This window comes from Triturus cristatus, chromosome 6 (genome assembly GCF_964204655.1).
Source record: "Triturus cristatus chromosome 6, aTriCri1.1, whole genome shotgun sequence".
NCBI classification, from domain to species: Eukaryota; Metazoa; Chordata; class Amphibia; order Caudata; family Salamandridae; genus Triturus; species Triturus cristatus.
In genome coordinates, this window is record NC_140589.1 from 911,462,942 (window position 1) to 911,476,351 (window position 13,410).

Genomic DNA, 13,410 nt, shown 5'->3' on the forward strand with positions numbered 1-13,410 from the left:
ATTGCTTACTAAATCATGTCCAGAAAACTTGTTAGGTATAAAAACATTGAAAGCTCTAGGAGCTATAATATGTTGTTCTCCGGAAGGAGTACGACTATTTTTACGTGACTTCAAAGGTCACTACGTGTCCAGAGACATGGATCACCGGCTGCAGAATTTACCTACACATTTATGGGCACAAGGCCCCACTGATGTTGGTTGCATGAATATTACACCATATCGAGTCACACTAAAAACAGGAGTAGTACTACCACGAATGCGACAATACAAGTTACCACCAGATGCTGTTGTGGCTTTGCTGCAAATCATTGACGAGCTCATTGCACAAGGAGTGGTTGTAGAAACCGAATCCAATGTATGTAATTCCCCGATAATTCCGATTCTTAAAAGAACGGATCCGAAAGCATCACCAGTATATCGATTAGTTATTGATCTGCGCGAATTAAATAAATGTATTGTACCACAATACCCTGTGGTTCCAGATATCTCTTCATTACTAACAGCTATTGACTCAGAAGCAACGTTCTTCACTGTAATTGATCTCAAGAATGCTTTCTTTAGCGTCCCAATAGATCCGGAAAGTCAATATTTGTTCGGATTCAGTTTAAATGGACGAAGTTTTAAATTCACACGCGCTCCTCAAGGATTCACAGAAAGCCCCAGCATCTATAGCCAAGCACTGAAACGAGAACTTGACAGTATCCACATGCCAGTTAACACTGCCTTGCTTCAATATGTCGATGATTTGCTGATCACCGCCCGAAGCGAACCTGAATGTGAAGGAGCGTCACTGACGGTTTTGAAATTTCTGGCCGACAAGGGGCACAAGGTGTCCCCTTCTAAGCTGCAATTTTGTGTCCAGCAAGTTGTTTACCTTGGGCACTCGCTGTCCAAGGAGGGAAGACAGCTTACACCTGATCGCATCCAGTTAATTGCTAACATGTCACCACCCAAGACACAAAAGGAGGTGCGGGCTTTTATAGGTCTCACTTCATACTGTAGGCAGTGGATCCCTCAATATGCATTTCTAGCAAAACCACTCATCCAGTTAACAACACAGGAGGCAGCCACATCGACTGTCCTCCCTTGGACTCAAGAACATACACATGCCTTTGAAAGCTTAAAGAAAGCTTTATGCCAAGCACCTGTTTTAGCAACACCATGTTATAGTAAACAGTTTACACTCTTTGTTACAGAACGCGACGGTACTGCCTTGTCAGTACTCACTCAGGAACAAGCAGGATCACACAAACCATGTGCTTATTTCTCTAGTACATTAGATCCAGTAGCTCAGGCTCTTCCTGCGTGCCTGAAATCAGTGGCAGCAACAGCTTTAGCAATCAGACAAAGCGATGCCATAGTGTTAGGACATCAATTAACAGTACAAGTACCACATGCAGTAGAGGTTCTCTTGAACCGCACACAAACACAACACTTGACTATAGCGAGACTCACCGGTTATGAATTAACATTGTTTCAACCACATATAGAAATCAGACGTTGTAATACGTTAAATCCTGCCACACTTTTGCCAGTAAATGGAACAGATCCATTAGCACATGATTGTATTGAAGTCATTACTATCACGACAAAACCCAGACAAGACTTGACAGATATCCCTTTATCAGATCCAGACCTGACATTGTATGTAGATGGTTCATGTATGAGAACAAGTACAGGAGAGTTAGTGGCCGCTTACGCAGTCACAACAGACACTAAAGTCATTGAAACAAATTGTATTAATACTTTGTCAGCTCAAGCAGCAGAGCTCATCGCTCTGACACAAGCCTGTATTCAAGCCAAAAATAAGAAAGTCAACATATACACAGATTCACGTTATGCATTCGGAGTCGTCCATGACTTCGGCGTACTATGGCAAGAGAGAGGTTATTTAACTTCTCACGGCGCCCATATCCAACACGGACCCCTCATTCAAGCCCTATTAGACGCAATTCATTTACCTACTGCAATATCGATTATGAAATGCAAAGCCCATACAAAAGTTACCGATATCATTTCTCAGGGTAACGACTTAGCTGACAGAACAGCTAAACAGACTGCTCAGAACCAGACTCACACAACTGACACGACAAAGACAATAGTTCTGACACCAACACATTGCATGACAGTTAAGGATCCCGCCCTTGATGTAATTGACATACAGACACATGCTACACCAGAAGAAATAAAGAAATGGACTGAATTAGGAGGGATCCAAACGGATCAAGGATGGATGACGAAGGAAAAATCTATATGGTTTCTTCCCGACTCCATGGTTCAAGTCAACATTAACACAATACATAGTCCAGCGCACCTAGGAGAAAAAGCTATGCTAGACAGTATTCAACACATTTGGTTTAACAAACATCTGCGAGCAGCAGCCAAACAGAAAGTACGTACCTGTATGATATGTTGTCAGTTTAATCCAGGTAAAAGCATCCCCGTAGAGCAGGGTGGATTTCAACCTCCCGATCATGCTTTTGAAGTCCTCCAGATGGATTATATCCAGATGGAACGATGTCGAGGATTCAAATATGTTCTCGTAGTTGTCTGTGCTCTTTCCCGTTGGACAGAAGCCTACCCGGTTTCAGATTACACTGCCCCGACTACTGCCAAACAGCTAGTTCGAGAATTCTTCCCACGATTCGGTTTGCCACGTGTTGTCTACTCAGATAACGGCCAGCCGTTCTCATCCGAACTGATGAAACACGTTTCACTTCTGTTAGGTTACCAATGGAAATTCCACTGTGTTCGACATCCCGAGGCAGCAGGTCTTGTGGAACGTCATAATCAAACTCTGAAAATTAGATTGTCCAAAATATGTAGAGAAAAAGGTGTCGATTGGATAGTAGCCTTACCAGTTGCGCTCTTTTACATGAGAATGGTGGCACATTCTCGAACAGGGCTATCCCCGTACGAGGTGATCTTCGGTAGACCACCAAATATGTGGGGGACGCCTATACCTCGCAAAATCACTGATGTTGACTGTAATATGCTGACAGATTACCTGGCTTCCTTGATGTCTGCACTACAATCTTGTCGTTCACAGGTAGCTGCAGCTTTTCCCGATAACACTGAGGTGAAGCCCCATGACGTGGTTCCAGGTGATCTGGTTCTGGTGCGGAATTTCGACCGGAAGACCCAACTGGAGCCTAGGTGGAAATCGCCTAAACTCGTTCTGCTAACAACAAGGACAGCCGTGAAGATTGAGGGACGTAAAGGGTGGTTGCACTCGAGTCATATCAAGAAATTTTATGGACTACCGTCCGACGTGAACACTCAGCCCTGCATTCCCTCACAGACAGATTCAAAGCTCCCCTTGGTTGAACAAACAAAAACAGAACTTTATAAGCTGAAGCTAAGGTCAAGCAAGTCAGACAATTTGATTGTTTAAGTCCTCTCCAAGGTGAATCGGTTGAATTTGTCTCGGACATGTATCCTCTAGACCGGAATAGAGAAAGAAATCGACAGATGCAGCTTAACTGGCATGCGTATTGTAAATCACTTCGTAGTCACTGCACAGTAACATTATTAATTTTGTTTTCTCTAAGTTTTCTGATCATTATAACTAGTATATTGCTACATATGTATTACCCTATTTCTAAGCGTGCTTACAATGTTACTGCTGAACATTCTTTTAGCGAATTACCTCCGCATGAGTTGTCCTATAGATTTGCGCTGCGCAACAACACATTCATTAGTATGTTACATCACTCCCATCAGACCAGCAATGCTACAAATTGTTGGATATGTGGCCGACTCCCTCCCTATCAGAACTATAAGGGAGTTTTGCCCCTCTTTCCGTACCCATTCACTCATAATGACTCCTGTGGAGCATGGTTTAGTTTGATCAATTCTCTAGATTCAAATTCAGTAGTTTATCAAGACAACTGGGTATGGGGAAACCTGAACCTAGTTTTGCTTAAAGTCTGCTACCCTAACAAGGAGGGACTTCCCAAAAGAACAGGAACTGATCTAGAAAATGAAGTATATGGATTAGGTAATTTTACACTTAACCTCCTGATTCTGAATGTTGAATCCGAAGCTACGCCAATCTTGCCCGCTATGTCAGTATTCCCAGTTAAAGGGGAATTATGTGTAAGAAAGAATGGTTCCATACACATGGGCCATAGTAAATGCACCACTGTAATAAAATTCAGTGATCAAGGCAAGTCTACATTTAGAGCTTCCCGTCATTCCTACTTCATATGTGGCCAGACCGCATATATACGTCTACCTCTAGATTGGGATGGTACCTGTTACATAGCATTCCTTCTGCCACCTGTTTTCCTAGCCCCTCCTGACTATCACAGAAATACTCATTTAGTACACAACAGACAGCAGAGAGATCTCCCGATTGTCGATTACACTGAAACGGCATGGGAGCAATACACAGATTTCAATAAAGGTTTCTTTCCCTATATAGGTACAGTCACTAATAGTAAGCTGATACGTAGATTAACTAGAACCCTTGAAGCAGTAGTGAACGAGACTACTTCCGCCTTAGGCAATTTAACAGAAGAGCAGTCTGCTATGCGGATTGTTGTGCTTCAAAATCGTCTTGTCCTTGACGTCATCCTGGCCGATAGGGGCAGAGCTTGTAGGGTCATCGGATCAAGTTGCTGTGTTTTCATACCAGAAAACTCGCCGTCAGTATATAAAGCCATAACTCGCCTTCATAAGATTATAAGCCAGATACACCAAAGTCCAGGCACCTGGACTTGGTCCGGTTGGTTCTGGAGCGTGTTGTCAGCCTGGGGATGGAGAATCCTATCCTTCCTAGGTATTGGCTTTCTCATACTATTCAGTTGCTGCTTATGTCTACAATGTGGGCCAGCGATTTGTGGTCTGTGTGCCACATCGTGTATCCCGCATCCAAGTTTTCGTTCAAGATCTCGGAAGAAGAAAGAAGAACAAATGATGCTATATGAACAGATCGATGGATTGATGAAGATCGATATCTCCTGAGGGTCCGTAGGGGACAAGGAGGGAATGAGGAAATATGAATTTTGTGATCAATTATGCCCCCTATCGTAGACCCCAACGGCTCCATGTGCATGCTATAAGTACATGTATGTTCCCTCCAGTTCCAGTTATGAAGACGCAAATACATGTGCGTCCACCATCAACATGTCCTCTTTCAGATCCGCCATGAATGGGTCAGATATTCCATTCCTAAGTATGAAAGGCCACCGACTTTATGTGGTTCACTTTCCACATTTTACAGATTCAGGCGAGTAGGCCCTGAATTCCCCCATCAAGCCTTTTCCTGCCTTCTGCCTCTGAAAGCTCCAGTCCGAGCCTGTATCTGTATCCATGAACTTTGTCCTACTCCCTGCGCGGCTAACGGTGCCTGATCCAGCCTGTTGCCTGCCAAAAAGCTGTATTTCACCTTCAAGATTATCTGCTCCGCTCCTCATCCGATGCATTCCTGTCTAGTAGTTTAGGTAAACATTCTTCCAGCTACAATGCAAAGGGCCAGGCCTCACTGTCCTCATGCAAGTAATTCATAGCCCCTGTTACCATGGAAGATTCCTTCCCCCTCGCATCTCATGTAGACACTTAGACGCTTGTACACGCACTAACAGTCAGTATAGAATAGACTCCGTCCGAGAGACCTTTCCTTTTGGATAATACAGTTCTTTAAACATAAGATATTAGATATGATTTGGGATTAGGTTGACATGACCCCTCAGACTTCTGTCTCCACATGTAGAGCTAAATGTCAAGTCCCCTTCACCCTCTAGTTGCACGTCAATCACACGTCATGCGGCTGCGCGCGCATCTCTGCCAAATATTTCTGCTGACATTGCAGGATTCTCTTATGGATCCACCCACTTGTGACATCATGTTTAATGACGTATTTAGTTACGCCTATGTTTACGCCTTTTTTCATTACGTATGTGTATCATATTTGTATTATCAGCTGTTACGCCTCTTGCACCTGTCTTAATGTAATACTTTTCATATAAATATCATTACTTGTCAATAATGTATTGCCTTCCTTCCTGAACCTTCATGGTGATGGAATTTGAAGCCTACAGTTCGAACTGTAAATTCCTTTGTAGAGGAATAAAGCCTTTTAGAACCTCTAATACCACGGATTCTGCCTCTTATATTTACTGAGTTATTCTTACTAGACTTTACCGCATAAAAAATAGTACCGGTAATGAAATATTTACCACAGAAGACACCAGTTGCTCAATTTCTGCCATAGCTTGGTCCTATCAATACTTTTGCATTTTTTTTATAGTCACTAAAACATACATGAAAGGCTCGTTTATTAGCCAACGATTTGTGAACTAGAAAGGCAAGTGTCATAATTTGTCTAAGGTGCCTGCATTTTTACGAAACCCAATCTGGATCCTGGTCATTATATTTAATTAGTTAACCCAATTTTGTAGATCTTGTAGAATCAGCGAAGTAAACAATTTCGCATCCAGGTCAAGCAAATCTATATTATCCAGGTCATCTCTACTTCCTTTTCACAATAAAGGAATCTTGCTAGTAAGAAGTATGTCATCAAACACACTGCACATTACTTTGCTTTAAAACTTCTGATCCTCTTTGAAAATTGCAGTGGGAAGACCATTTGGCCCTGGGGCCCCATTACTTCTCCCTTTGGTAGTAGATCTCCCCAAGGAGGATGGGGTGTTTGAGAGATATTCCAATCTGCGCCTGAATCCGATGATTTACCTGTTGTCGGCAATGCTTTAAATAAAGCAGGTGCTGGTGGCTGTGTTAAGATGCTAGGAGCTAACACTGCTGTGAGGAGGCAGAGGATGTTTTTCTTAATTATCTCAGAGAAGCAATAGAGGCTGGCCACATAGGATTCTGACCTTGTGCTTTTCAGTTGATTTTGTCTCATCGGATGGTTTGCGGTTGTGAAGGAATTCACCCATTTCCAGTATTGGTGACTTTTATCTGAGGTTGGAACATTGGAATGCGGAGCACTCCATTGAATACAATGGAGTGCTCCATGCTTCTACAGGCCGGTAAAAGCCCGCAGAGCAACATTCCAATGTTGTTTGAACAAAGGCCTCTCGGAGCCCTAGGGGTTTTCAATCCCCTCGGGCTCAGGAAGGCCTTTGTTTTATTTGTTAGAATATTCTGCCCTCTAGTGGCAGAATGTTCTAATAGCCTTATAGCCCTATGTAGCTGGGCTATACTGGTTATTAACGTCCCGCTCCCTTGTGAAAGGCCGTCGCCTTCGGCTCGGAGCCTTTAAAGCTGGAGCGGGCCTGTAATGGCCATTATAGCCCTCTATGGCGGGCTATAAGGCTATAGCAGAAAGACCAAGATTTGTTCATTCCCAGCTTGTTTTGCTTCCTAGGCTAGATTTTTGTAGTGTTTCCTCAGCTGAGTCACTTCAGCCTTGCATTGGTCCTCACTATGCCTTGCCTTGGAGATCAATCTCGTCACTTTGCCAATCTTCCGCTGATGCCTTACACTCAGTGATGACAGATATGAGATTATTATGATTGCATGTTGATGTCCTTAGTTGCCTGCAGAGGCCTGTCATTGCTTTATACCAGGTTGCTGAGCTGCCGATCTGGTTTTCCACTGCCATAGTGCTTAAATCATTTAAGCAATCCTCTCCAAAGTGATTCCTTCTTATGGCTAGATGATTCCCCACATTGGCGGTTCAAGTGATTCGAGTTGGTGTGGTGCAGCCGCTCCATCTCCTATCGGAGTGGCATGATTGACCTTGTAGTCTTTGAACAGGAGCACCACCTTTTGTGGGAAATGATTGCTTTTTGGGCGGCCTTCTATTTGGAACTCTTTCAGCTGCTTGAGCAGAGGCACTGACAGAAACATGTAGTCCAAGTCAGCGCCACGCTTAGGGGCGATGTGTGTGAGTGCTGCCGGTTGATTTACAGTATGCCGGCCATTCAGGGTGCGCAGCCCAAGCGCATTGAGGGCTTTCACTAGTGTATTCCCTATTAGAATATTGGAATGTGGAGCACTCCATTGAATACAATGGAGTGCTCCCTGCTACTACGGGCCGGTAAAAGCCAGCCGAGCAACATTCCAGGTTGAGTTTGTTCACAGCTGTTGCTGTGAACAAAGGCCTCTCAGAGCCTGAGGGGATTTAATCCTCCTCCAGCTCTGAGAGGCCTTTGTTTTATTTGTTAGAACATTCTGCCCTCTAGTGGCAGAATGTTGTAATAGCCTTATAGCCCTCCGTAGCTGGGCTATACCAGCTATTAAAGTCCTGCTCACGTGTTAAAGGCTGGAGCGGGCTTTTAATGGCCGGTTTAGTCCGCTACGGCGGGCTATAAGGCTATATTGAATATCATCATTGTGGATCAACCACAGGAAAGGGAATGTTCCATTTTAAATCCACCTGCCTTGTTGATTCTAGAATGTCACAGAACTTGTTCAAGTTGAAGTTGCCTGTCACTATTATTTCTGCCTCTGGGATTTCCCTGATGATATTATAGAGGTGGCTGATTAAACAGTCCACTTTGATTTTGAGAGATTGTCTGCCTGAATTTAAATAAATACAATGCAGAAATAAATTCTGGCGGCTCATATTTGGGAATTTAATTGAAATTCATGGTTTTTCTGATCTTATGTGTTCTATTTTACAGTTCATGGAGGGTTAACAGAAAATTGCTAGTCCTTCTGCTGTCTACCGCTGACAGCTCTTTTATGAGCTTGAATGGCTCATATCCCAACAATACAATAGGTTCCCTAGCACATGTTTCTTGCAGGCACATTAAATCTAACTATGATAGATATTAGTTTTCATCCTCTTGAATTTTGATTTGTTCCCAGCCCACAATATTTCATGAGCAGAGCCTTATGCAACTAATTTACGTATAGGGGAGGTCTTTTTAATTAGGGGGGATCTCCTGATTGGCAGCCTTGATTCACTGCTGATTAACTATTTTTTAAATAGGATTGGGTTGCCCCAGGATAGTCGGAAGCCAGGACCATTCTTGATGCCTTTGATCGACTGATTCTGTCACCGTGCACTGTCATCTGCCTTGATGACCCACTTTTACACTAATCTCTTCCGATGCGGACTATCGAAATTTGTTTGACGAGTGCTTCTCAAAGTTGAATGAGTGTTTACACTGAGTCCTTGGACTGTCTCAGATGTTGGCGTGCAGGGCCTCAGAGAATTTGTTTGTATTTCACGAGGAAAGGGTTTGCACTTGGAAACTATGTAGGCGGGGCACTCTGCCATCAGATTTAAAGATTGTGGGCTATCCTTCCAATTTGGGAAGTGCAATTTCTATACCCCATTTGTCAAATACATGTTTATGACTCAGGATGGAGAGAGCTGCCTCTTTCGAGTCTAGTGTTAATTCAGTTGTTTCATTCAATCCTCTATCTTTCTTGGGTATGAAAACCATATTTGGACACAGTAGAGAGGCAACATTTAGACAAAAACATAAATATAATCAATCTGCTAGATAAGCAACAAGAACAGATAGCTAGAGGGGTATTCCCGTTGCTTTTTTATCTTTATTCAGAGTCTTCTGATTGAAAAAGACAATTCCGCGCAGCCAATGAGTTTCACCCAGTTATGGGCTTCTCCAGGGCCAAAACATCATATGCTCACCTCTAATACATGAAGCGAAGTTTATTATATGCTTCGTCATGATTTGTATTTGGTTTTAGTGCACACTTTCTTTAAACACATTCCAATTATTGCTTTGTGTTCTTCAGTTTCTTGATGCAAGGACTAGTTCCTCCTTAGGCATACCTCCATTTGTATAGAGCCGTGTTCCAAAAGTTTAAAAGACGTTACACTCCCATGACTGAATTTTGGATGGCGGAACACGGCTCTATATAAATGGATGTATGCCTAACGAGAAGCAGTTTAATGACTGAACTGAGTAACAATTAATAGCCTGAATAGGTTAAGTATTCACACCATAACATAGGGTAAGAAGGCCGCTGAGCAGGGCTGCTGCAGCCAGCGGTGTCGGTAGCTGATTCCCTAATTCTCTTGCGTTTGTTCTTGATATTGATGTTACATTTGTCAGCCCTGGCTACTCCTATTTCCAGCTCTCGTAATCAATGTTATGGGTGAGAAGCAGAGGAAGGTACGCATGGGGAATGGATAGACAGGCCACTAGACCTGTGCAATGCACAAGAGCGGAGCAGTCAGATGGTCCACAGCCACAAGCCACACTGAGACCTGGATCAGCTGCTTCTGTGGGGGTAAACTCCCTCTGCCTCTCCCACCTGTGCTTACAAGATTGTCTAACCCCAGGGAAAGATGCACATTAAAGGAGAGCCTGTATAATACAACAGTGCTCCCTACAGTTTAGGAACATTGATGTCACCCAAAGAGACCTCAACCCCTGAACCTTTTGACACTTCAATATCACTTCCTTTTTTTGCAGGAGTTTCTCTTTTTGAAGAACAATGGGAATATAAGTCAAGGGTGACACAACCGGTCGATTTCTGATAGGAAAGGGTTTGTTTTGGTCTGACACCATTCTCCTTATTTTTTAATGTTTTATCCCAATTATAATCTCAAAAACCCCTAGTGGGTTGCAACGCACACTTCTCTGCTTTAAGGCATTCTGTAAGATTCTAGGTTTAGTTATTAATTCTGCCAAAACCAAATTTATGGCTTTTAATCAACATAAGTCTTTTAGGGGCATTGTGAAGCTAGATGGTGAGTACCTCAAACAAAGTGATGTTTTTAGTTATTTAGGAGTTACTCTGGCCAAGAATCTGCCTTGGATACCCCAAATCGAAATAATTGTCCACAAACATCACCAGCTAGCAGGCGCATTATTAAAAGAATTCAAAAGCTCATTTAGAAAAGCCAAAAAGTCCAATTCTCTACATGTATGAAGCCAAAGTAGTAGGTTCAGTTCTCTATGGTTCAGAACTTTGGGGCTTTACAAATTTAGCCCCACTTACTGTAGAAGAGAATAAGTTTCTGCGAAATATAACATGTTTACCACTAAGTACCCCTCCTAAACCCCTGCTTTATGACCTGGGCCAAAAATCCCTAGTAGATACTGCAAGACTCCGTCCAATCTTATTTTTGCATAGAATGTGGTCTACCCCCGAGCTGGTCAAATATGCTAAAGCCCTGAGGGATGTTATGGAGGCTGATCGCCCACAGAAGATTGACTGGCGCTATAACATCAAAAGAACATTGACCAACATGGGAGAACCCAACTGGTGTACAATTCCCCTCAAAATAAAAAAATAAAGATCAGTATTGGCACATGATTATGACAGATGATCTCAGATCAATTAAGAGTATTATATTGATGGGGAGTTTTTAAAAAATTGAAATCCACCCCCCTCCATGAGCCCTATTAGTACATTATATCCAAGCCTTTCGATAGGAGACAATACTTTCAATTTCAGATAGGAATCCTCCCAATAACATCTTTTACATGTAACTGGTCTCCCAACACGGATAACAAATGTCCTGCTTGCACAGGTAACATTGAAACTCTCTCATGTCTTGGTTGCCTACTCAGTATATTTGGGCCCACAGAAAAAATGGCTGAAGCCTAAATGTAAGAATCTGGGCACAAGAAGCAGTAATGTTGCATTGAGAATACTGCGCTAAGAACCGTCCCCTCAATATGCAAGCTCTGTTGCCAAGTTTTTGGGATGGATGTAGATTATAAAATTAAAGTTAAGCTTTTAGCTTTTTAACTTGCTAATTTAATGAAGTTCACATTTTATGGGATTTAACATGGCTATGTTGACGACTACATTTCAGTGTAAATATCATATGTAAATTGTGCAGATTACTGTTTTATGTATAATGTTTGTGTGGCCTTTTATGTTTTTATGTATTTATATTGCTTTTATGGCATGTATTGCTGAAATAGAGATTTCTGAATTGAACTGAGAAGTCAAAAGAGATATGATGGACACTGAGAAGACTGCCATTAACGATAATGACTCTGAGCGTGATTGATGCTGGAGACAGGGGCATTAAGGAAATTCCAAAGTGTGAGGGACAGGTAAGACCCTAGCCTGCAGGGCATGGACCTTTTGGCACTAGCATGGGAGAACCTTCACCCGACTGGCAATGGAAATGAACAGTTGCAGTACAAGGAGAGAATGACAGTGGGAACTCTTGCGTGGTGGTTGCTGGAGGCTGTAAAACCATAGACACTGCAGATCCTAACATTAATGAACCCTGTGGCATTTACAGCAATATGGGCCCTAAATGGATGGGTACTTGTGAACCTTGCAGAGAATATTTGATCTGTTAGGTGATAAATAGTGGTTGTTGAGACTCCGGTCTGTCTAATCGACGATGTCACTGAAAACTGCAGCCCTTATAAGCATGCAGCATTCGGGCACTAATTAATGCTGAATTACCTTACACTGCTAAAAACCAATGAACAGTCCTCTGATGAAGGCTACCACTCCAGCCCTTCACTGGCAGACGAATGCAGTAATAGAAGAGATGAATACTGGAACAGGAGACTCCGAGACCTTTGCTTCTGGAGGACCTTGGTGAAACTATACCATACTCTGTCAGATAAGGACAACTTTGCCACTGGGACTTATATTTGAGAGAGCACTTACTGAGACATACTTTACTGAGACTACCTCTGAAATTAATCTTCAACGCTGTTGTTATTGTAGTCCTGGAGTGCCCATATATCCAATAGCAGCATTCCCTCTTTATGTGACAGTATGAGCGTGTCTTAACACTTTGGCAAGACATTAGCTATTTAAAACAAAATGCAAGGAAATGCCACAAATAATGGCTGTGGTTTTTTTAAACAATTTTGATACCCACTCCTCTCGGTTTGCCAGTGTACCACATCTTTCAATTGCCATGAATTCTGGTTGTGCAATGGTTCATATTTAAATAAATTATGAACGGTACACAAAACTTGTAGATAAACTATGCATAGCTTGTCAACACTACTGGGAAGTGAAGGGCACATTCTTTGGTATGCAGTTCCAGTTTTCTTTGGTCAGTGAATGATCATTCAGTAGTGCAAACTTGATTATGTGTACATTGAACAGGCTCCATTTTAAGTACAGTCTTCCTTCTTGTTGTCCACCTGTATACGTGGGACCTGAAACAGAGAGAGTAAATTGTTCCTTTAGAACGTTTCTTGAAGCATAAAATAATATAGCTTGTTGCAAATCTCACATCAATTTAACAAATTACACATATAAACTGTATCATGAGACATCAAGTTTAATGCCAGATAATGTATAATTGTATATCAATTCTGTTTTTCTATGAAGTCTATTTATTGATGCAATGATACAATAATTTAGGATAGTGTACCTGCATTCTTGCATTTTCCTGTTTTATTTTATTATTCCTACATGTTCTCCAAATGTTGGTTCTGTCCAAGCATCTCTTGAAGTATAAAATACTATACCATGTTACAAATCTCATATCAATTTAAAATATCGCATATATAAATCATATCATGA

At 42.1% G+C, this 13,410-nt stretch overlaps 1 protein-coding gene across 2 annotated transcripts in view; it reads right to left on the minus strand.

The window, feature by feature from the left end:
- Window positions 1–8,522: 8,522 nt before the first annotated feature.
- Window positions 8,523–13,410, minus strand: part of SLC2A12 (solute carrier family 2 member 12) — a 516,964-nt gene continuing 512,076 nt past the window's right edge. For both annotated transcript variants that reach the window (XM_085611583.1, XM_085611582.1), the window contains one exon: window positions 8,523–13,040. In XM_085611583.1, the coding sequence (XP_085467709.1) occupies window positions 12,947–13,040 (94 nt within the window). In that variant the 3' untranslated portion in view covers window positions 8,523–12,946. The remainder of the gene's footprint in view (window positions 13,041–13,410) is intronic.